The sequence below is a fragment of the Bubalus bubalis genome, chromosome 4 (genome assembly GCF_019923935.1).
Source record: "Bubalus bubalis isolate 160015118507 breed Murrah chromosome 4, NDDB_SH_1, whole genome shotgun sequence".
Lineage (NCBI taxonomy): Eukaryota > Metazoa > Chordata > Mammalia > Artiodactyla > Bovidae > Bubalus > Bubalus bubalis.
The window spans coordinates 146,899,563-146,923,899 of NC_059160.1; the positions used below are offsets into that span (position 1 = coordinate 146,899,563).

General features: G+C 51.5%; 1 protein-coding gene across 10 annotated transcripts in view; it reads left to right on the plus strand.

Moving 5' to 3' along the window:
• The window catches only part of CDH23 (cadherin related 23), a 436,720-nt gene that overhangs the window by 221,700 nt on the left and 190,683 nt on the right, over nt 1-24,337 (plus strand). For 9 of the 10 annotated variants that reach the window (XM_025284698.3, XM_044942219.2, XM_044942217.2 and 6 more), the window contains exons 10-11: nt 2,419-2,531; nt 5,322-5,510. In XM_025284698.3, coding sequence (XP_025140483.3) covers nt 2,419-2,531; nt 5,322-5,510 — 302 coding nt within the window. Of the gene's footprint in view, nt 1-2,418; nt 2,532-5,321; nt 5,511-12,412; nt 12,729-24,337 lie in introns of those variants that run through there. The other variant, XM_044942228.2, reaches the window with a different exon arrangement.

Below are 24,337 nucleotides of genomic sequence, written 5' to 3' on the forward strand. Positions count from 1 at the left end.
CAGCCTCCATGGGCCGTCCTGGCGTCTACCTTGTGTATCGGGGGCTTGAATGTTAGTTCCTACCTATGGAATCAGTGTCCATCCACCCCTTCCCTAGTCCTGCCTGTCTTTCCAGTTCCAGCTCAAACAACATTTATTAAGTACTTATTTTGTGCCAGGAACAGTTCCGAGTCTGTACACGTGTATTTTTTTTTTTTCCACATTCATTTTGTTCTCAAAACCCTATGAGACAGATCCATTATTATCCTAATTTTACAAATGAGACCAAGATACAGAGTGGTTAGATAAGTGGCCCAAGGTCACACAGCTAGCCAATGGTATGGTGCAGGGCATTAATGGGACCTCCTCCATGAAGCTTTCCTTCTTTAAGCCTTCCCCTGTGTGAACAGCCTCTTCCTGCAGCAGGAACATCATTCAACAAAGGCTACTGGTTTGTGCATGATTTATAGAAAGGAGATACTGATTCTTATGGATGTCAACGCTCTCTGACGAGGCTATAAGCGCTTCAGCATCAGAATTCCTGGCGGAGTGACCTCTGTGTCCCCTACAGTGCCAGGCCCTGGGCCTGGCCATGGGATGGCCTGTCCAAGGGACTGCTGAAAATGTGAATGAATAGCAGTGAGTATTTGAATGAACCAACACACTGGTTAATGAGGAAGAGAAAGTAGTGGAATTGGGAGTTTCAATGGCACCCCACTCCAGTACTCTTGCCTGAAAAATCCCATGGATGGAGGAGCCTGGTGCGCTGCAGTCCATGAGGTCGCTAAGAGTCGGACACGACTGAGCCACTTCACTTTCCCTTTTCACTTTCATGCATTGGAGAAGGAAATGGCAACCCACTCCAGTGTTCTTGCCTGGAGAATCCCATGGACGGGGGAGCCTGGTGGGCTGCCGTCTATGGGGTTGCACGGAGTCGGACACGAATGAAGTGACTTAGCAGCAGCAGCAGCAGCAGTGAACTCACAGGCTGATGGGAAGGGCACAAGGGCAGGTGGGGGCTCAGGTGAGCTGGGAGCAGCCGTCCTTCAGAAACTTGCTTACATCTGTGTACCCAGCACTGGCTGGGTACCTTGAAGAACAGTCTTGAAAGCCTCCCACCTTCAGGGGGCTTTTAGGCTGGGTGGAAAGCACCCAGTTACACCGAGGAAGCAACTGGGGAACAAACAGAGCAGTGGCTGCAGCCTGTGGGGCTGGAGGGTCAGTAAGAGAGATTAGGACCGTCTTCCTGGAGGAGGGCGAGGAGGGGCTGGCACTGGGTGGGAGCACAGGAGGTAAGGCTGAGAGATAAGGTGGATAATGAAAGACAAGAGGCAGGACTGGATTTGAGGACCCTGCAGGAACCACTGTGAGGGCTGGGGTGCCTGTAGGGGAGCACAAAAGAAAGTTGGTGGGAAGGAGTAGGGTAAGGGTACGCTTGAGCCGGTGCCATTTATGTGTGATTTTTGCCAGTACGTTCAAGGTGTGTTTTAAATTTTAATAAATACTTAAAACTTAAAATTGAATTTTGTTTTTAACTTATATTTATCATAAAGGGAAACTTTATATCACTGCCTTATAGAAAATTAGAGTAAAATAGAATAGATTAGAAAGGACAGAATAGAACAGGGAATGACCATAAAAATGAGCACAAGGGAACAAAACAAGGCTACTGCCTTAGTTCACAGGGGCTGCTGTAACAAATGCCATCGCCCGGGTGGCTTGGCAACCATAGGAATTTCTTTCTCACGGTTCTGGAGGCTAGAAGCCTGAGGTCAGGGTGCCAGCACAGCACGGTGAGCACCCGCCTCCTGGTCCACATGGCGCCTCTCTGCTAAATCCTCATATAGGAAGGGACAGGGGAGCTCTCCGGGGTCTCTTATAAAGCATGAATCCCGTGCAGGATGGTTTCACCCTCATGACCTAAGCCCAGAAGCCCCACCTGCTCACTGCACCTACTACCATCATCTTTGGAGACTGGGATGTCACCATACAGAGTCTTGGGGTACACAGGTATTTAGACGTAGCAGTAATGACTCATTACAGATCCTGAAGCCTGTTCTCTCTGTGTTAAAGAGGAAAAGAAGCAAATGTTAGAGAGGGTGTTAAAGACATATAAGCACCAAGACTTTCTCCTTGACTCAGTCAGAGAGCCTCGAGGAAGACGGAACAGGCAGAATGTTCTCAGCTTGTGATTCAGTGTCGTCTGCTGCCTGGGCCGGGTGCTCTGTTGTATCCCAGGGTTCTTTTCATTGCTCCTGGAACCAGCATCCACTTTAAGTTACTGATTAGTCCTTAAGGCCCAGAAAGGAACCCCGGCGCCAGCCCCCTGTCCACCTGCCCTGGGCCCCAGCCACACCCTGAATGCTTCTCTCTCGCAGGGAATACCAACAGCATCTTTGCCCTGGCCCCAGTCACACCCTGAATGCTTCTCTCTCGCAGGGAATACCAACAGCATCTTTGCCCTGGACTACATCAGCGGGGCACTGACCTTGAACGGCCTGCTGGACCGGGAGAACCCCCTGTACAGCCATGGCTTCATCCTGACCGTGAAGGTGAGAGCCGGACACCTCCATCCTGGGTACAGGGGATGCCCATGCCTTGGTGCCAGCCTCCAGCAGTGCCCAAGGTGGAGGCTCCAGGAGGCACATCACTGCTGTTCCCATACCGGGGCTTGTGCCCAGGCCCCTGCCAGGAAGGACCAGCGCTTGTCACACGTGGGCCTCGTCAGGGACCCTGCTGGCCATCTCAGAGCCCTTACTGATGACCTCAGAGAACTGAGGCTTTCTTCCGCATCTCAGGGGATGAGGAGGCCCGGAGTGGGTGGGCATCCTCTTGTCCTTTCTGTTACCCCGTGATTTCAAGTTCTCTTATAGCCAACTTGGATTCTTAGACTTACCCCATTTCTGGGGTTTTCCCCCGTTTATAATTTTCATGGCTTTCCTGGGGGCTATTAGCTGGTTAGGAAAGAGCAATGCAGAAGGGAGAGGCCAAAGCGGCAGTGGTCCCCACCCCAGAAGGTATGACAGAGCCACAGCCACCCCACCTCCTGCAGCCCCCTGCTACTCATGGCTGGTTTTAATTAAAATCAATGACTTGCTGAGGCATTCCCTGGGAAGCCCATTTAGGGTGTGGATGCTGCCTGGGCCGCAGGCGTCCTCCCCAGCCCCAGGCTTCGATTTAGAGAGGGGCTGATACAAGGACCGAGGAGGTGGTCTCTGGGAAGAAGGCCCTTCTCTGGCATGGGAGGGACAGCGCCCCCAGCCTGGCCTGGCACTGTTCTCCTTGACTTTGAGAAGGCCTGCAGCAGCGATGGATTGATTAGCCCCGACTCTCCCACTGGCTCTGTCCTATCTACCTGCTACGTGGGCCAGTGGGGGAGGGCGAGCTAACACAGCCTTTCCCCATCCAATTCCACGCCCCAGGGTGCCTCTCAGCCTCCTCTCCTGTCTGTTCCCTTCCTCCAGAGGCATGCAGCTCCAGTGTGAGAGAGCCACTCCACAGTCCCAGCAACACCACCAACTTACTGTGGGACCCCTGAGCTCAGCTTTTCTATGTTTCTGTAAAATATAATGTAGAGTGTCCCCACTTAGCTGTGAATCCCAGTCCTCTGGGAAGCTAGTAAAAGATACCTAGTCCTGAGCTTCTCACCCAGAGATTCTGGTTCAGAAGGTCTGAGAATGGCTACTTGGTGGCCCAGGGACTCTGGTCCAGAGACTGGGTGCCCAGGTGTCTGAGTCCAGCTAGGACCCCCACAGGGCCCGCACAGTGTTCAGTCTATAGCAGGTACTGAATTAAGTCTTGATTATCTGCTAGCACAAATTTTCTCAGCCTCAATTTCATCATTTGCCAAATGAATAATTTGGCATCATTTTCATCTCTTTACCTCCAGATGAACCCTGAAATCTGTCTTGTCCTCTTCACCCCACCTCAACCCACTGCCTGAGTTTAACACCTACTCTGGATGTATGTCCTTGTATAAGTCACTTAACCTCTCTGAGTTTCAGTTTCCCCATCAGTAATGGGAATCAGTAAAATAGAGATGCTAATGGTAGAATCATGGAAAAAGCAAGAGAGTTCCAGAAAAACATCTATTTCTGCTTTGTTGACTATGCCAGAGCCTTTGACTGTGTGGATCGCAATAAACTGTGGGAAATTCTGAAAGAGATGGGAATACCAGACCACCTGACCTGCCTCTTGAGAAATCTGTATGCAGGTCAGGAAGCAACAGTTAGAACTGGACATGGAACAACAGACTGCTTCCAAATAGAAAAAGGAGTACGTCAAGGCTGTATATTGTCACCCTGCTTATTTAACTTATAAGCAGAGTACATCATGAGAAACGCTGGACTGGAAGAAACACAAGCTGGAATCAAGATTGCCGGGAGAAATATCAATAACCTCAGATATGCAGATGACACCACCCTTATGGCAGAAAGTGAAGAGGAACTAAAAAGCCTCTTGATGAAAGTGAAAGTGGAGAGTGAAAAAGTTGGCTTAAAGCTCAACATTCAGAAAATGAAGATCATGACATCCGGTCCCATCACTTCATGGAAAATAGATGGGGAAACAGTAGAAACAGTGTCAGACTTCATTTTTCTGGGCTCCAAAATCACTACAGATGGTGACTGCAGCCATGAAATTAAAAGATGCTTACTTCTTGGAAGGAAAGTTATTACCAACCTAGATAGCATATTCAAAAGCAGAGGCCTTACTTTGCCAACAAAGGTTCGTCTAGTCAAGGCTATGGTTTTTCCTGTGGTCATGTATGGATGTGAGAGTTGGACTGTGAAGAAGACTGAGTGCCAAAGAATTGATGCTTTTGAACTGTGGTGTTGGAGAAGACTCTTGAGAGTCCCCTGGACTGCAAGGAGATCCAACCAGTCCATTCTGAAGGAGATCAGCCCTTGGATTTCTTTGGAGGGAATGATACTGAAGCTGAAACTCCAGTACTTTGGCCACCTCATGCGAGGAGTTGAGTCATTGGAAAAGACTCTGATGCTGAGAGGGATTGGGGGCAGGGGGAGAAGGGGACGACAGAGGATGAGATGGCTGGATGGCATCACTGACTCGATGGACATGAGTCTGAGTGAACTCTGGAAGTTTGTGATGGACAGGGAGGCCTGGTGTGCTGCTATTCATGGGGTCGTAAAGAGTTGGACATGACTGAGTGACTGAAATGAACTGAACTGAATGGTAGAATCTTCTTCCTGGGGTTATGGTGAAGATGAGATGGGATAATTCACATAAAGTGCAGTGCCCAGCATTGAAAAAGCCCGAATGAATGACATCTCTTATTGTGATCATGGCTACCTTCATTCCTGGCATGTTTATTCTGTCTGCAGGGCACAGAGCTGAATGATGACCGCACCCCATCCGATGCGACAGTGACCACAACCTTCAACATCCTGGTGATTGACATCAATGACAACGCCCCAGAGTTCAACAGCTCTGAGTACAGCGTGGCCATCACTGAGCTGGCACAGGTCGGCTTTGCTCTCCCCCTCTTCATCCAGGTGGTAGACAAGGACGAGGTGAGTCCCTTAAAATGTGGTGTCCAGTCCTGCACCCAGTCTGGGCCGTGCAGCCCTGGGGGGGACACCAGGGATCTCGGGGCTCTCAGGTCCCCATCTATAAAATAGAAACAAACTTTGCCTCGCCCTCCCCTGCTATGTGCTGAGGATAAATAAGGCTGCAAAAATCCCGTACAAAGTGTTTGAGCACACACCTCCAATGTATAGTTCTATTTTAGAAATTTGTATATGTGATCATCGTACTAACCTAGTACGTGTATTATGAAACATACATGCAGAAAATAGACATTTTAAAAGGGAGAGGCTCTTATATAAATGGTGACTTTGGAAATTTGGAATATTCCTGCTTTGGGGGTGATAACAACCCCACCTTTTCCTTGCAAGTAGTGCAAGTGCCTTCCAGGGGATCCCAGGCCACAAGGATGCCTGCACCCCCTCGCCCCGGACCCTGGAGGCTGAGGCCAGTGTCGAGAGGGAAGGGCGTGGGTCCTGAGTGAGACAGACAGCTCTAGAGGGAGCTCCAGGAGGCGGGGGCTCCAGCTCCACCCCGTGTCATGCTGCTGGCCTGGATGCCTCCCCTTACCCTACCTCCCTTGCCCGTCAGCAGTCACAACCTTAATAGGACTTCTATTTATTACCGCTGCTCTCCCAGCCCACTCTGCTCAGGAATTCCATTAGGTTTTCCCGCCAGAGGTGCTTCTCTGCAATTACTCCTCACGTGAGGCTCTCTCACTGGCCTTACTCCAGGCCTGGGGCCCCTCTCCTGTCAGCTTCTCTCAACTGTACCCAATCCCCCCAAGGACTCAGGTTCACAAGGGCAAGTCAGTGCCTGTGTGTGTGTGTGTGTGTGTGTGCACGTGCGCATGCGTATATGCCCACTCACATTTCTTACGTGTGTACACATATGATATGCCTTCTTCTCCCGCTGAGTCTTTTGGAACCTACCTCTCTGAGATAACTGAAGTATGTACTGAGCACCTATTGTTTACAAGGAGCTGTATTTGATGACTTAAGGAAATCCAGGAAGTGGGATCTTTGGTCCCTGCCCCATGGGGCCAAATGTTTATGCAAATATAATATGTAATTTTAAAACATATGCAATAATGTAGAAAGTTTAAACGGTGGAGATAAAGAGGTGTAAAAACAGGTTCTGACAGGTTCTCACTCCCCATGGATCACGTTGTATTCCCCAGAAGAGCAGACCCCCTTTAGAGACTGCTGTGTGAATGAGAACCTCAGGAGAAAGTCTCATCTTTGGTTTCAGGCTGATAATAATGCCCAAGGGAAGAGAGACACCAGAAACAGTGTGGTCCAGGGTCCAGTGATTGTAGGCAGTGAGGCTCCAGAGCTCAGCTGAGGAGGAGGCAAGCAGGGACTGGGAGGGTCAGGAAAGACTCTGCCCTAAGAGGGGGACTAGGGCTAAGCCTTGGGGTAAAAATCAGGTTGTAAAAGAGTGCTCAGGATGATGGGGGACCAGGCTGTGGCCCCCAGAGAGGACCGGAGAGAGAAAGCTGTACGTGGATCAAGGAAACAGGCAGTAACCTGTGCAACTGATCAGGGATTGTGGAGTAGCCTGCTGGGAAGGTGGGCTGGGACACAGACCTTGGGGAGCCTTGAGTGCCAAGCCAAGGAATCAGCCGGGGCCTGTGTTCAAGGCCAAACCTGCCATTTATTAGCTCTGTGACCTTGGATGACTCACTGACCCTTTCTAAGCCTCACTTTGCTCACCTATGTAGTAAAAAATAGTCAGTTTCTATCACAGGAACCAATTAACCCTGCAAGAGCAGTTTATTCTCCCTCGGACTGCTTGTCCAGCCAGGGTAGGCAGGGAGAGCCCCTCGGTGTGGCCTCTTAGGCGCACACTCTGCAGGATTGTGGCTGCAGCAGGAGGCAGCCACAGGGTTAAGCTCCGGCTCTTTGCTTCATCTCAGAAGTGTGACTTCTGCTGAAGGCCCATCACCCAGCACTAGGTAGGTGCCCCTACCTCGCTACCTGAAGGCTGGGGGATGGAGGTAAGCAGCTAAATATTTGTGTCTGCCACAAAGGACAGCAGCAAGGTGTGTGGAGAGGAGGAAATCAGCTGAGAGTGTGTAGGACTTGGCATGTGCCGGCCACACCCAGGTGTTCACCATATGGGTGCAGGGGGCACCACCCCCGGCAGGGCCCGCTCACCTCGACTTGTGGGATTTCAAGGTTAGCCTGTGCCCTTGGGTTTTACCTCAGGCACCCTTCCCGGGAATCCTGTCTAAAGCCCCTGCAGGAATGCTGACGGCAGGGGCCCTGATCCGCTGGGGTTTGGCCAGTGTCTCTAACAGTAGAAGACTGGCCTCCTTCCCACAGGGTCACACTTCTCCAGGGCACAGCAAGGTGCAGGGAGAGAGGAGGAGAGGCAGCCCAGACCATCCCACCCTAAAGTCACCTCCAGTTGACCTTAAGTGGAGGAGGACACTGGGCCCTCCTCCAGTTTCCCAGTAGGGCTGCACCCAGACCCCCCCAGATGTGGTCCTGGGCTGGTTCCTAAATAAGAAGGAGAGAAAAATTGCTGTCTCAGTTGCCCTGCTCTTTTGTAGCTCCCATTTCTTCTCCATTCTCCAAACCTCGGCGTGGGGGTGGGGGTCAGATCTGCCCAGGTGAATGCTCCCAAAGCCTGGTCTTGGCTGTTGATGGTCAGACCTCAGGTTCCCAGCATGGAGTATTCAGCCACAGGGCCAGCAGGAACACAAGACAGAGGCCACTGGCACGCACAGCATGGCCCAAGTGTCCCAGGTCTGGAGAAAATCAGAGAACCCCAAGGAGGAGGCAAGAGCTGTTGCAAAAGATTTGTCATTCCTCTGACTTGTCTTGCTGAGGGGAGACTCCATCTGTTGGGATTTGTTTCTGGGTTGAAAGTGACTCTGGATTTGCTAGGTATGGCAGGAGAATGTTTATCGAGCAGACCTGGAGAAGGGACATGAGGAGAGCTCACGTCCCTTTGTCAGAGATTCTCCAGGACATGATTCTCCCTGGCACTCACCATGCTTGTGATTTTGCAGTTACTGGTGTGGTGATCTCAAGAGTATCTGTCTCCCCGTTAGACTGAATGACCCAGGGGTAGGAGCACGTCTGTTTGCTCACCAGTGTAACCACCCAGTGCCTCACACTCTGCCTGGCACTTGGGAGGCACTGCAAAAATATATTTTGGTTGAGTTGAAAGCACGATTGAATGATAAAAGAAGCAATGAAGTAGCCCAGGGCTTTATCCAAACTGAGTCATCGTCAGTACCCATATGCCGAAGCCCAAACTCGACTGAGTTTGTGTAGGAAGGTGAGCTGAGAGGTCCACTGTGGGGCAGTAGAGGCTGCTGACGCAAGACTGAAAGGGAAGGAGGAAGCAGTTTAACCTCTCAGTCAGGCCTTTGTGGCAGCCGTTCCTAATAAGGATGCTAACCTAATTCACAAAGACTAGATAATGCCTGCCATCACCTCCAGATTCTGCTCAGCCTCTTGCTGAATCTTGGGCTCTGCCAGACCCTTCAAATGCACCTAAAGGTGCTTGAAAGAGACCCTTTCTCTGCCCCAAGGACTCCATCTCCATTGTCAAGTCTGAGTAATTTCCTCCCCTTTGTCCAGCTATAGAAAACACATAAAAGCCAGAGGAGAAAGGGCTGGGGTGGGCTGAAACCAACAACCACCCATTTGCGCCTTGTGACAGTTGAGATGCAAATAGATGGTTGTAATGCAACTCACACAAAAAAGTCTCCAGGCACAGGCCCCAGGAGTCAGCCTTGGTATAGGAGGTCATCTCTGAGTTTCAAATTAAAGGCTGCGGCAGCCTCATTCCGCCAGCTGGGCGTTCTCTTGTCTCCTCCTTGCTCTTCTCTTGGAAGCCACAGGAAATAACTGCACACTTACCTACTTGGATTCCTACCACATTGTTACGCGCTCCCTTGCCCTCGACATGATCTCTGCTGTTTCTCCACTTTGGTCAACTTTTCCTCTCCTAATCGTGCCTGCAGCCCTCCCCAAGTCCTGCCTACAGCTGATCTAGACACAGGCTGTCACGTGTTCCCATCTGCATTGATTGGGAGGGTTGGAAGTTTCTGTTCACTTGTCCTAAAAAGCCACTCTTCTATCTGCATTCTGACCCTGAAGGGTTGGGGACTAAAGGCAGGGAGTGTGGAAGCCCATCCATGCGGCTGGCTGCTTTGCAAATTCCAACAAAGGCGTTCTTAAAAAATATTGTTTCTGCCCTATGTACGACCCTACCCAGTTGGCGGGGCTAAAAATGGAGAATTCTCCTTGCATGCTCGTCAGTAGAAATACCGTCCATGTTACATCCTGCGTTTCTTCTCAGGAGCTGGGGACATTTGATCCACTTTACTTCTGACCCACAGCTTCTTAGAACAGAATTGCTACTGTGCTTAAGAATATGTTTGCAGGAGAGAGGGATTGGGGTGTAGGGTGGGGTGCCAGTATCCTGCCCAGAGAGGTCTTTACTGCCCGGCCCTGGGAGTTATACTCATTAAAGAATGGCCTTCAGACCTCATTAATTTGTTTGCCACCCTCCGCCCCTGGCATTTCTAAGGGAATATATTGAAATATACACAGGTGGGGGATGATGCATTCATTCAGTCAACAAACGTTATTATGTACCTATTGTGTGCTCACCACTGGGGAAATGGTGCTGAAGATGTGGTCCCTGCCCTCCAAGAGCTTCTGTTTCATTCTAGGGGGGAAGCTACAGGAGTAGGCGCCAACATCAGGAAGTCAGGAAACAAGCTGAGTGATGGGTGGTGGGTAGAGGGACGACTTTCGATTCAGGAGTCCTAGAAGGCTTTCGCAAAAGGTGCTCTTGGGGCTGCAGTTCAGTGATGTGGAGGGGTCAGCCATACAGAGTTGCGGAGGGTGCTCCCCTGCAAGGGCAGAGGTCCCCTACAAGGGATCCAACCTTGTAGGGATTTCCAAGGAGCAGAGGAGAAGCTGGTGGGGTGGTCCAGGGAGCTTGAGTGAGCAGCAGGAGGTGAGGTTGGTGCTATCATCAGGGGCCAGGCCTGCCAGCCACAGGAAGGTGTTCTTCCATGACTGTGAGCATGGAGGGGAACCAGCTGACATGCTCTGAGTCATCTTTGTTAAGGAGCTCCCTGATGGCTGTGTTGAAAATGGGGGGCTGAGAGGGGCCACGGGTGGAAACAGAGAAACACCCCCACCTCGATTGCCCACTGTTCCAGCTGGCAGGTGCATCCTGGTGTCTGACTTGAGGCTCTCCTGCCCTTTAGCCAGTTTCCTCTTAAGTGTTTGCAAGAAGCCAGAGAACCCCAGACCCCTTATCAGTTCAGTTCAGTCGCTCAGTCGTGTCCGACTCTTTGCAACTCCATGAATTGCAGCACGCCAGGCCTCCCTGTCCAACACCAATTCCCGGAGTTCACCCAGACTCAACGTCCATCGAGTCAGTTATGCCATCCAGCCATCTCATCCTCTGTTGTCCCCTTCTCCTCCTGCCCCCAATCCCTCCCAGCATCAGAGTCTTTTCCAATGACTCAACTCTTCGCATGAGGTGGCCAAAGTACTGGAGTTTCAGCTTTAGCATCATTCCTTCCAAAGAAATCCCAGGGCTGATCTCCTTCAGAATGGACTGGTTGGATCTCCTTGCAGTCCAAGAGACTCTCAAGAGTCTTCTCCAACACCACAGTTCAAAAGCATCAATTCTTCGGCACTCAGCCTTCTTCACAATCCAACTCTCACATCCATACATGACCACAGGAAAAACCATAGCCTTGACTAGACGGACCTTTGTTGGCAAAGTAATGTCTCTGCTTTTGAATATGCTATATAGGTTGGTCATAACTGTCCTTCCAAGGAGTAAGCGTCTTTTAATTTCATGGCTGCAGTCACCATCTTCAGTGATTTTGGAGCCCAGAAAAATGAAGTCTGACACTGTTTCCACGGTTTCCCCATCTATTTCCCGTGAAGTGATGGGACCGGATGCCATGATCTTCGTTTTCTGAATGTTGAGCTTTAAGCCAACTTTTTCACTCTCCACTTTCACTTTCATCAAGAAGCTTTTTAGTTCCTCTTCACTTTCTGCCATATGGGTGGTGTCATCTGCATATCTGAGGTTATTGATATTTCTCCCGGCAATCTTGATTCCAGCTTGTGCTTCTTCTAGTCCAGCGTTTCTCATGATGTACTCTGCTTATAAGTTAAATAAGCAGGGTGACAACATACAGCCTTGACGTACTCCTTTTCCTATTTGGAACCAGTCTGTTGTTCCAGACGCCTTATAATGAAACCTAAAAAATCTAGAAGAAATGCCTCCAGAACACTTCTCAGGAGGACACTGCGTGACCATCTTCAGTCTTTGTGACAGAGGCTCTCCCATGTTTGTTGACCCAGGGCTTTGAACTCTGGCCATAGCCCTCTGCTACCAGACCTGCCTGGACTGCCCAGGAAAGATGGTGGTAGAGAGAGCAGGGAAGCCAGGTCCCAGCCTCCTCACAGAGGGATTCCAGGCAAGCCTTGTCCTCTCTCTGTGCCTCAGTGACCACCTCTGGGAAACCATGGGTTGGACCAGTGAGCCTTAAGACTATAAACCCTAACATTCCTTTTGTCCAAGAGGACCTGGGTGGGAAGAGGGAGGGCGCCTCCCAAAGCTTCCCTAACCACCCCACACTGCTTCCCAACATTGGCCCATCCTCTCTCCCCTGTTCTTGCCCCAGTCGCCTCTGCTCCCCACTTTGGGTGCATAGGCCCGGTACCTCTGTGGGCCTCATCCCTCGCCCCCAGCCTCTTCCCCCCACCAACATGCTTCTTTATTTGATACTTCTGGGGTATCCCTTTAGGGGTTAGGAAGAGATAAGGGCTTCAAAGCCAGACTACCTGGGTTCAAACCCTAACGCTGCCACTTTTGTTCTGTGTAACCTTAGGAGACTTGTTTATCCTCATGGATTCAGTTTTATTACCTGCAAAATGGAGGCAGTACAATTTGAAGTCTCATCAGTGGGGTAGGTGCACTGCCCAGGACCCTTTCCCAACTGGGACTCCAGATTGCTGTCGACGTGGGACTTCCCAGAGCTGTTCAAGTCTAGATATAATTGTCACCCCGATTTGGTGATATATACGCTTTTACATCTCCCTATTATTTTTACTTCTTTTCTCTTAATGACTGTATATTGAAATTAAGTCAAATAATCTATAAAAATTGAAACTGTTGGAAAAAATGGAGGCGGTAATAATACCTACCTCATAGAACCATTATGAGGATTAAATGGGCCTATATATGTATTTCAGAGAAAGCAATGGGCACCCCACTCCAGTACTCTTACCTGGAGAATCCTGGGGACGGGGGAGCCTAGTGGTCTGCCATCTATGGGGTCGGCGCACAGAGTTGGACACGACTGAAGCGACTTAGCAGCAAGCATATGTGTATTTAGACGTGCCTGGCCCATAAAAAACACTCTTAAAATCCTAAAAATTCTTACTCCCAGCCCTGGAAGATATGTGTATTATTGTGTCATTTCTAGGGAAAAGGAAGTTGAGGTTCGGAGAAGTTAAGGGGCTTCCCTAAGGTGGCACAGCCAATGGGTCTCAGAGCTTGGCCCTAAACATCCCTGGGCTTCTTGCTTGTGCTGCCGGGCTCCCCGTTTACAGCCAGGGCTCCCCATGCTCAGAGATCTGGTCCCGCCAGAGCAGGTGGGTCCCGCACCTCCAGCCTGGCTGGTAGGAAGGTGAGGGGGAGGTGAGACAGCGGAGGTGGCTGCCCTGCAGGGGTGAACAGGGACACATCTGGCAGGAGCTAATTCCTGCTTCAGGCAGGGGATGACACAGTTCATTTGTTTGAGGGGCACAGGAGAAAAAAACCAGAATTACTCACCTCCCCAAGGAGAAAACATCACAGAACAAACAAGTAAAAGAAGGCAAATGATGAGGAGAAAAGACCGTATTCCAGAATGCTGGGTTTATTTGTAGGGATGAGGCGGGGCTGGGGGGGCGGCAGTGAGAAGGAGAGATTGCTCTCGCTCTCCTGTCCGTCTTGGCTTCATTTTTATCTATCACCCTCATTTTCCATTCCACATGTGTTCCAGGCCTGTCAGGGAGCCCAGTCCATAACCTCGTATTTATTTAAATTCAGTTTCTCATTCGCTCCCGTTAGTTGGCCTGTCCAGCCTGCGATTCCTCGGGCCCTTCTCCCACACAGCCCTGCAGGATTGCAGTGCTGGCCGCTCACGTCCCTCCCAGACTTCCTTTCAGTCCAGGGGTTCTGAGTCCAGGCGTGGGAGCCCACTGCTGTCCAAGGCATCCTTGACCCTGGCTGGAGAAACATCTGCATCTTTATTTTTGCTCACCTCTACCTGAACTTCTGAGATCTCTTTGGTCATGAAATGGAAACAAATCACAGCAGCCTTAGGAGTCCCTGTGACTCTGAGCCCAGAGAACCTCAGATATTTTCCTATCACATCACAAGTGTCACAGGGGTCTCAAAACACCATGGACACTCATCACTACTGTGAAATTACAGCATATATTAGATTCGCTGCCAAATCTTATTGTTTCATGCATTAAGAAGCACGTAACAGTACTATAATGCCCTTTTAAAGTACTTTGATAACTGTGTTTCAAGATAATTAATCGACATTGTGGTCCTTTGTATTTTATTTTATGCAAATAAAATGTTATTCTCTTGAAGGGGGTCCGTGGGCTTTACCAGACCTCCAGAGGGTCCACGGCACAAAAACGATGGAGACCCTCCTTAACTCCTGTCCTCAGTAGATGCCACCCTTCAGCGCAGCTTCCTCCTCAGGCATTGCTGTAAGGCCAACCTTCCACTGGTGCTCAGAGTTGCCATCCTGAACTGAATATCCATTTAGGGTGAGGTGGGTGAGAACAGGGAGGCCATTTTCTCCATGTCACGCATTCAGCTGAGGGTCCATTTTCCGGCTGTGGAGCTTCCAGGCCACTATTCTCCCAGGCCCCATAAATCCACCCACCAGCATCTACTTTGCAGTAGAGGCCCAGGAAATATACGTCCCTGGCACCCCAGGGAGTGATCCCCGCTGTCCTGAGCTCTCCCTGCCTGCCAGTATGACCCAAGGCACAGACCTCTGCTTCCCTATTTTCCAAAGCAATTTGAGCTGAAAACCAAACTCTAGAAGCACTGAAGAGAGGTGGGGGAGGTGGGGCAGAGGGGAGCGGGGGAGGGGCAGACTGCCAGCATCCATGGAGGCAGATGTAGGTCTTTGCTCCCTGTGGATGTGTGATTATCCAGTCATCCAAGCCCTTCTTTCCCCTCCATTAGGGAGATAACTGGGATCTGGGAAATCGCCCACCTCCCACCGAATCCCCCAGGGGATATAAAGGCAGTAGATGGAGTGCCTCCAACATGCTGGATGCCTCACCCAGCTCGTGACTTCATCACTGAAGCAAAGCAGCCAGGAGGGGGGGGTTGGGTGATCTGGCCCAGGGAACGACCAAGACCAGGCACACAGAGAAGAGGAGGTCAGCCTAACCCCTCTTCCCCCAGCCAGGTGGCCATCCCGCTGCTCCTCTCTCTGAAAGGTTTTCTGCGGGTTCTGTTGCAGAGCAGGGGTTAAGCACCCCCACAAAGCACAGTCAACGCGGCTGGGACCTGGGTGAACACTGCCTCTGCAGCGGGCAGGTCTGTCTGCGCGACCTCGGCCCTGTCCCGGCTTCGGTGCACATTCCTAGGGTTCCTCTCTCAAGAGTTAGGTTCTCCAGGAAAACATCTGTTGGCTTCAAAGCAAAGCCACTCTGAAAGGGAAGCCAGGGGGAGCAGGGCGGCCCCATTAGTGCTTTTTCCCATTAATTTCTCCCCAGTTGCCTTGGCTGAGGTTCTTATTATGACGACGATGATTATTAGGATTTTTCTGTGCGTGGCTGCATCCTGTGGTGTGATTCCTCCCAGCATGCTAAGCCCTAGCCTCTCCCAGGACCAGAGGGTATCCTCAGTGTGATTCAGACACCTCCTAATTTAGTCTCACCGTAAATCTAATTAGCATGCTATTTACACCAGGCCCCTTAGCCTTGGCGGGTGGTGTGAAGCAGGGCCAGCACCCATACTTCACTCCTCCCCACCCCAGTACCTGTGGCTCTGAAGTCCCCACCAGCCACTGGAGGTCATCGTCCATGTTGTATCTGGGGGACTGCTCCCCTCTCACTCAGCTCCCTTCCCCACACCCACACCTCCCCTTGGAAAGTATCGTTTTATCCTCAGAGTCGTGCTGCTTAAAAGCAGCAGCTGGCCTCCCTGAAGACCCCCACCCAGATCAGAAGCAGAACTAATAACCATCCTGTCTCCATTGCTACTTGGCTGGGTCATGCCCACTCTGGTGCCCCTTCACCATGGGCCCTGCTGAGCCCAGCCTCACTCCAAATGGTGGTCTCTAACTCCCACCCTCCCCCACCTGCCACATTCGCCACCCCTCATCACGGCCCCAGTAGCAATTGGTGGTTGCCTTGTTCATCCCCGACTTGAAGGGTAAGGGTAAGCACAGTGTGGCTGGGCTCTATGGCTGGTGTCCCTCCCCATCACTGTGATCATGGGCTGGGAAACCTCCTTGTCAGCAGGCATAGGGAGCACAGGGCCCCACAGGGCCGCTGCGGTGAGGCTGGCCACCACGGAGGGCAGGGAGCCTCCTCCCCTGCTTTCCTCTGTCCCCGGAGAGGGGAGAATGGTGCAGGAGCGGGGTGCGAGAGGGTAGGAGGCCTTCCATGCCAGGCAGGGTTTCGTGGCTGTATTGTCACTGTCCATGAAGGCCTGGGGAGGGGGGGGACCCTTTCCTCCTTCCTTTCTAGGCTTTAGTTTCCCCAGTGAATTTGAAAAAAGAATTGGAAGTGAGAGAAGTTTTTGAGATGAGTATTGCCGAATGCACACGTCCCGGGTTGGAAAGATGTTCTGGCACAGAGCAGAGCATGTTTCCTCTCTTTCATCCTGATGAGGGCCCAGAGCCTGGCGTCAGCAGGCACATGTCACCTCTGTTCTTCTTACATGGGCTCGGAGAGGAACCTTCCACCTGAGGTCACAGAGCAGGGCCAACGCACACAGCGGCTAGCGAAGCTTGCTGTGGAGTGAGCGCCCAGGCCAAGGGCAGGAGAGGGATGCCCTAGAGCAGCTCCCACGTTGAGTGGAAGGCAGGAATTGATCATTTGTTCACTTATTCAGCAAGTATTTGTTGAACACCTACTGCGTCCCACATGCTTTTCTAGGCCCTGTTCATAAGTGAGCACAGCCCTTGGGCAGTAGAAGACTAAAGAAACAAATCCATATATATTATTATATGTCAAGTGATGAGAGGAGCCATGGAAAAAAAGACAGCAGAATGAGGGGCCTGAGGGAGTGCTGGGGAGGAGAAGGGGTCAGAGGAAATCTCCCAATAAGATGATGTCTGTGGAGAGACCTCAGTGAAGTGGGGGTGAGCTTCATGGATCTTTGGAGGAAGAGCGTTCCCAGCAGAGGGAGCAGCTGGGGTGGTGGCTGGAGCAGGAGTGTGGCTGCAGGTTGCGGACGCGCGTGGGTAGCGGAGGAGGCGGACGGGCCTGGCTGCTGTCAGGGCTCAGCAGGAAGGCAGTGAGCAGCGAATGAGAGACTTGATCTGACTAAAGTTTTTCAAGAGGACAGACTCTGAAAACAATGCAAATGCCCAGCACCTGATGAGTGGACAAACAAATGTGGTATACAGTGGTGAACAAGTGTGGCATACAGTGAAATACCGTAGACCTGTTACAGTACTGAAGTTCTGAGCCACGATGTAACACAGAGCCTAGAAAGCAGGATGCTAGGTGAGAGAAGCCAGGTGCAAGCAGTCACCTCGTGATTCCATTTCCATGGAGTGTCTAGAACAGGCAAATCCGTAGGGACAGAAGGCACACCAGCGGTCGCAGGGGCCGAGGGAAAGGAGATGAAGAGGGATTGTTTATAGAACAGGATTTCCTTTCAGGGTGATGAAAATATTTTAGAACTAGATATAGGTGGTCGTTGTACAGTATTGCGAATATACTCAAAACCGCTAAACTGCACACATTAAAACGGCTAAAATGATCAATTGTATCTCAATTCAAAAACTGTAAGAATGTGCTGGCTTCCTGGGTTCATAGACAAAGCAGAGCAGGGCCATTCCTAGGAGTGAAGGGCAGTAAGATCTGTGCAGGGGTAGGGAGTGTACAGGTCCAGGGCCTGTTTTGAAGGGAGAGGATTTGCTGGGGTGGAGGGGGATGAGGGTCACTGGACTATAAAGAAAGCTGAGCACTGAAGAATTGATGCTTTTGAACTGTGGTGTTAGAGAAGACTCCTGAGACTCTTGGACTGCAAGGAGATCCAACCAGTCCATCCTAAAGGAAATCAGTCCTGAATATTCATTGGAAGGACTGATGCTGAAGCTGAAACTCCAATACTTTGGCCACCTGATGCAAAGAACTGACTCATTTGAAAAGACCCTGATGCTGGGGAAGATTGAAGGCGGGAGGAGAAGGGGACGACAGAGGAAGAGATGGTTGGATGGCATCACTGACTCAATGGACATGAGGTTAAATAAGCTCCGGGAGTTGGTGATGGACCGAGAGGCCTGGCGTGCTGCAGTCCATGGGGTCGCAAAGAATCGGACACGACTGAGCCACTGAACTGAACTGAACTGAACTGAGAATGGCTGCAGGAGCTCTTTGAGCAGTTAGGAACCTGGAGTCTTACTTCCTGAGACTGTGAAACAGTAGCTTTGGTAAGGAGAAGGCAGAAGCTGTACTTTAGCCTTCAACACGTTAGGTTTGACCTGCTTGTTAGACATTCAGATAGAAGTGCCAGGAAGCCAAGTAGGAAACAGGAGCATTGCCAGCGTCTGAATCGTAAAGTCACAGGTCTAACTAGGCTTACCTAGGAAAGGGGTACAGGTAGACTAGAGAGCAGGGCTGGGGGCCAAGCAGCCGGAGGACACCTCACAGTTAGGGGAGATGAGGATGAAACGGCAGAGACACTGAGAAGGAACCGCCCCTGAGGGAGGAGGAGGACCAGGAGGGAGCACTGAAGGACAGGAGAAGGATGGAGGCAGTGGAGCGGAGAGGGAGCAGGCGCTGCCTGAGCAACTACCAGTAGTCCCCAATTAGCATACGTGTCTGTGTTTACTTTTCTCTTTTCAGCACAAGGACTCTTAATTACCCTCATTAGGGAATGCCCAGATCCACTAACATTTACTGAGCAAGCTCACGAGGCTTTGTTTTTTTCTTTTTAATCCACTTAACCGTCTTCTTGAGTCCACCTTCAAAGCTCTCCCCAGTGCACCAGCATGGCCCACCTCTTAGAGGGATGCAGGGCTTCCTCCCCTAGCTCTGCAGTCTGGGCAGATATGCGAACTCATCCTACAGGAACGGGACTGTGCTGAAATACACAGGCTACCGAGGTGAAGAGAGAGTCGGATGGATCTCCCAAGGCATTCTGCTGAGCAAAAGCAGCCAGCCTCAAAGGCTGCTTCCGAGTGATTCTGTGACATTCTCACAAGACAAAGCTCTAGTGACAGAGAACCCATCAATGGTTCCTAGGGGTTTCAGGGTAGGAGAGGATGACTGGAAAGAAAGAGCAAAAGGGAGTTTGGGGTTGGGGTGGACATCTGTAGCCTGGTTGTGATGGGGGAAGCCAAGCTATACGTTTTAAAGTTTATAGAACTCTATGCCCCCAGATGTCAATTCCACTGCATGTTCGTTATAAAATTTATAAAAATTTATATTACTGAAGACGTCTCCACCCTCATCCTCCCCAAAAAGATGATGTGAAAAGCACCAACGTAAATAACACTACTGGTGGATTTTACACTCAGCACTGCCCTTCCCTCCCTGTCATTTAATTCAACACGTAAGTGATACCACCCTCCTATAAAGCGAGAAAGGTAGGCTGGAGGGCCATGAGTGCCACAGTGAGTCTGAACCCAATTCAGTGGGCACTTGGGAGCCATCGACAGTTCTTGAGTGCAAGTGGTACCCTCAGAGCTGATTCATCTTTAGGTTGGTTAATCTGGACAGAAGGAGAAACGGGACAGAGACTAGAGTGATGGCAGATAACACTAATGGATGAGGGCTAGATGAGGGGTCTGTGCAAAAGCTGAGGGCTGGAGCGAGGCTCGCGTTTAGAATCCCAGGGAAGGAAGTGGCAGAAGCTCAGAGGGCAGGCCAGGGCAGAGCCTCGATGGAAGACAGGGTGGCAGCTGCCACCATCTGCCACCATGGCCAGGCTCCTGAACTTAGTTCTTTATCTGAATTTCCTCCATCACCCTCACCTGCTGTCTCTCTGAGCCTCTGTGTTAGAGACTCGATTTTCAGACTTTTTTCCTCACACCCATATATTCACAGATATACCGTGCAGCTCATTCACTCATGCCTGTATTGCTTTGTCTGTTTAACCACAATTACTATGTGTCCAATACCTGTGTGCCCGGAAAGGCATGGCATGGGTCATATAGACAGTGCTCTTTGCAAACCTGAGCTGTGCCTGGGTTTGACTTCAGGATGCCCTGGGGCAGTTGAGTGACACGGTTATCAGGCATGGTCACCCATCTGCCTAGAGCCCAGTGCCCTGTTCCAGCCCAAGATGCTTTCCATAAGGGCATTTATGGTGCCTGTGTTCTGAGGGAAGGGGCCCCAAGGCTGGGCAGTCCACTTGGGCAGAGGGCTGGGAGCAGAAAAATAAATTCACCCACTCCCTTCCGGCTCCCAAGACACCCAGGGTCATGGCCTCTAAACAGTCTTGAGTTCTACCCCCCCTACACCACCCCAAGCCTCTTGATGCAATGGGATCCCTCTCAGCGCACCCCCTGCCACCCAGAGGCACGCTGAAGGTGGACTGACTATTGGAGAAGCAGAGGAATATAAAGTGGTATGATTAGCAGCAGGCAGAGTCCCCCTCCTGATTTCCATAAGGCGTTTAGATTTCTTTGCCTTGCCACATTTCTCTCTCTGTGGGAACAGGGAAATAGTTTTAGCATGGTAAATCGACAGAGCCAGGCAGCTGCTCAGTGCAAGGCCCACTGCCAGCTCTACACCCTGCCCCTCCCTGCTCTGAAGCTGAGGACAGCCCCCTTCCGCCAGTGCCAGCGAGGCTCATCCTCCTCCTGCTGCCCGCTGCCCAGGAGGCCACATGGCCTTCTGCAGAAGGTGCCCCGAGGAGGGGCAGGATGATTCTGGCCTTGGGGCAGACTGGGATGCACACCCTTTTATCCTGCATTTTGGCCTGTTCACCCTGCACCTCCGAGTACACTTACCCTTTAGCGCACTGCCCCAACCCCAGCCAAAACTCGGGTGCAGAGTTCGCTGGTGGAGCGAGAAAGGGAATTAAAGCCAGGCATGCAAGTGAGATCCAAGTTGGCAGATTCTGATCAGAACAGCAGACCTTATTATTAGAAAAGTGGCCGCATGCTGGCAGGCAGGGCCACGAGGACTCTTCAAGCTTTCCGCTGAGGGCAGGTTCCTTCAAACAGGGTCCCATGCAGGAGGGAGGGAGGGAGGAAAGGATGGGGGAGGGGGCATGGCCTGGATTCCTTGGGATCTTGTGGGGTGGAACATATTGTTCCAGAATTAAGAGCTCAGGTCTCATGAATCTCACTTGGTCCCTCTGCCCTTTACATTCAAGATACCAATACAGTACCTCTGGCCTGGGCAGCAGTCCCCTGCATGTGTGGGCCTGGAAAGGTCCCTTCCACATAAAGCTTGCTGTTCGGCCACACCCACAGGCACTGTCAAGGGGAGCCTAGTCTCCAGTGTTCCTGCCTGGAGAATCCCAGGGACGGGGGAGCCTGGTGGGCTGCCCTCTATGGGGTCGCACAGAGTCAGACACGACTGAAGTGACTTAGCAGTCTTCCCGACCAGTACCCCCTGAAGCCACTTTGTTTCAGTAAGTGCCCACTGGGCTGATTGCTCAGGCCCCTAGAGGTCCAGGGCAGCCTAAATAAAGATTTGGATCCCACCAGAAATGACTGTTTGCCTGGGACATAGGAATGAGGTCAGGGTGGCTGGTTCCATCTCCGGGGGTGGCACAGTTAGCTTTGCTGCATCCAGTGGACACCCGTGGCACCTCTGATGCACAGACACCAGGGCCGAGCTGCTGGCCGGCCATGCACGCATCCTTATTGGTAAGGCCCAGCTGGTGTGAGCTGCTTGGGGGCTTGAGCCTCTGAAGTGAGCCCAGACTTTGTGGACCACCTGTGGGACTCAAGGGCTAGTGTGGTTAGAACTAGATGCTTAGACTCCTTGATTTCCACACCCAGTGGATGCCACCACCTGAGCAGTGGTGCCAGCTGGCCCCTTTGGGCTCTCAGACTCTCCTTATAGAGAGGGGAACCTATTGTCCTAATTTTTCTAAGATTGCCAAGGTTTTGGCACTCTAAACCAGCATCCTGGGAACGCTCTTAGTCCCAGACAGACTGGGACAGCTGGTCAACGAGGAGCAGTACCCATCATCTCTGATAGAGGCTTGAGAGGGGACCCACCCCAAGGCTCTGAACCAGACAAGCCTGGAACACAGAAGAGAAAGAAACAACAGAGCTGAGCTCCCACTATGTGACATGGGCTTTGCTGGGCCACTGGAGTTGGGACTCAGTGCCCAGGGACAGGAGGGGTGGGGACAGGGGCAAAGAAAGAGGCCATTGGGTGTAGCTGGGCTTCGGAAGTGTGAGATCCCCATAGTGTACTAGGGTGATGGGCTGCAAATTAGGAAAACAGAATTTGAAAGTGTCTGTCCCTCATTTACTTTAATGCAAGGACCCGGTGCACACTGTATATAATTCATCTCCCAGAAGTGCTGGGACTGGCTGTGGGACTGACAGGCCAGATCCTTCTGGAGAGAGGGAGAGAGGTGTGCACGAGCAGGTGAGGAGCACCTGCCCACCTCGCGCCCTCTTCTGTAGACGAATAATACACACGCCTGCTAGCAATGGAACTGACAGCTCTCTAGTATTCTTTCTCCAAAGTGCCAGCTGCCAATCGGATTGAATTAGATTTCACAGGGGTTTTTGCAATACATGGAATTCACCAGCAAATTACTCTTAAAGAGGGAAAATCAATCATTTGGAGCAGAGATAAGCTGAAGGCAAGGCAGCCTCGGATTGATCCCGTCTGTGCAGGCGTGTGTGGAATTCAACAGATAACCTGGGGAGAAGAGGGTGGGATCTGCTGGAGAGAGGAACCGAGGAGGAGGAGGAGGGAAGGAAAAAGAGCTGAAGGTAGACGGTAAAGCAGAGAGGGAGAAAATGAAAAGGAGAAGGCGAGAGGGGAGGGGAGGAAAGCAGGAAGAAGAGGGATAGAAAAAGAAGAGAGAGATGATGGAGGGGGGGAGGGGCGAGAGGGAAGGAGTGGACAGAGCGAGCACGAGAAGAGCAAAAGCAATTGGAAGGAGCACAGAAAGCGATAATAACAGGGCCTTGGAGAATCACCCGGTCCATGCTCCCCATTTCGCAGGTCAGAAAACTTAGGTCCAGAGAGGAACAGCAGATCCAGAGAAAACCTCAGATCCCTGGTTTTCCTGACCTCAGGCTCACGATGCTCAAGGGTCCAAACCACACAGAAATTTGGGAAAGGGGTATAGGTGGACTGAGAGCCTGAAACGAGACCTGGCCTTCACTCTGCTGCACCCTGGGAACCCTCTCAGGCCAAGGCCGACTGGGACAACTGGTCAACTAGGAACAGGACTCAGCACCTCTGATTCAGGCCTAAGTGGTGGCCCACTCCCAGGGAAGAAAAGCTGAGGATCTGAGCCAGGCAAGCCTGGAATGGAGAAGAGAAAAACACAGCAGAGCTGAGTTCCCACCGTGTGGCGTGTGTGGGCTTTGCTGGGCCCCTGAGTGGGAGGGACACAAGGAAACACGAGGTGGCTGTTCGCCCAGAAATTACCAAGGAGGCGCCAGCGTCAGTTCTCCTGGACTGAAACTCGGAAGGTCCCCGGGGGTTGAGGCAGGGTTAGCGGGTGGAGGCAGTGACAGCGCAGGGCTTCTCCCCACTATCCCCTGGACTCTGACTTCACAGCGGCTCCCACTGCAGTGGACCTGGGGTAGCTGCCCGCCGTGGGCAGGTGGGGCCAGAGCAACTTGGTGACCCCCTTTAATGTGGGGGCTAAAGGGAGAAGCAGCAAATTCTGAGGTGAAGGGGTGAGGAGAGGCCAGCTCCCTGCCAAGTTTACTCTGGCATGTCTGATTGGAGTTAATTAAGTGAAAGGATGGACAAAGGAGTGATAAAGAATACATCTTCTGTGGACTTTGATTTTCTGTCGCTCAATAGCATGGATTAGACAACAGGGCACAGTGGAGGAGGGAAGGACACCTAGGGCCCCTTGCTTACAGCCAAGCCTTTGTCCTTCTCTGTCTGCTACCTTCATTCCTGGCCAAACCAAGGTCTAGAAATCAGCCCCACCCCAGGAGTACCCCTGCTTCCCTTCTAGAACAATAATAACCACTCTCCTTTGTTGAGCATTTACTCCATCCCAAGCACTTGACTAAGATTTTGCAGCTCACCCACAATAGCCCTATCAGGTAGGCTTCATTCTTCCCACTTTGCAGATGAGAAAGTTGAGGCTCAAGGAGATAAAATTGTGAAAAAAGAAAAAAAATCACACAGCTGGAAAGGGTATTACCTGTATCTGGGCTCAGGTCTAACTCCAAAGCCGCCATTGAAGTTTAGGGCCTCACGCCCTGGAATCACTGGTCAGAGGGCTCTTCCCTGGCTGGCACAAGTTTTGGACAGGGCTTCTGAGAGGGTGGCACGGACTCCGTGGGCCCATCTCCACATTCCAGATCTCCGGCCCCCTTCCCACCTCAGGATGTCCCGCCAGCTCACAGAGTGCTCTCTGTGCCTTTGGAGTGGTCCCTGGC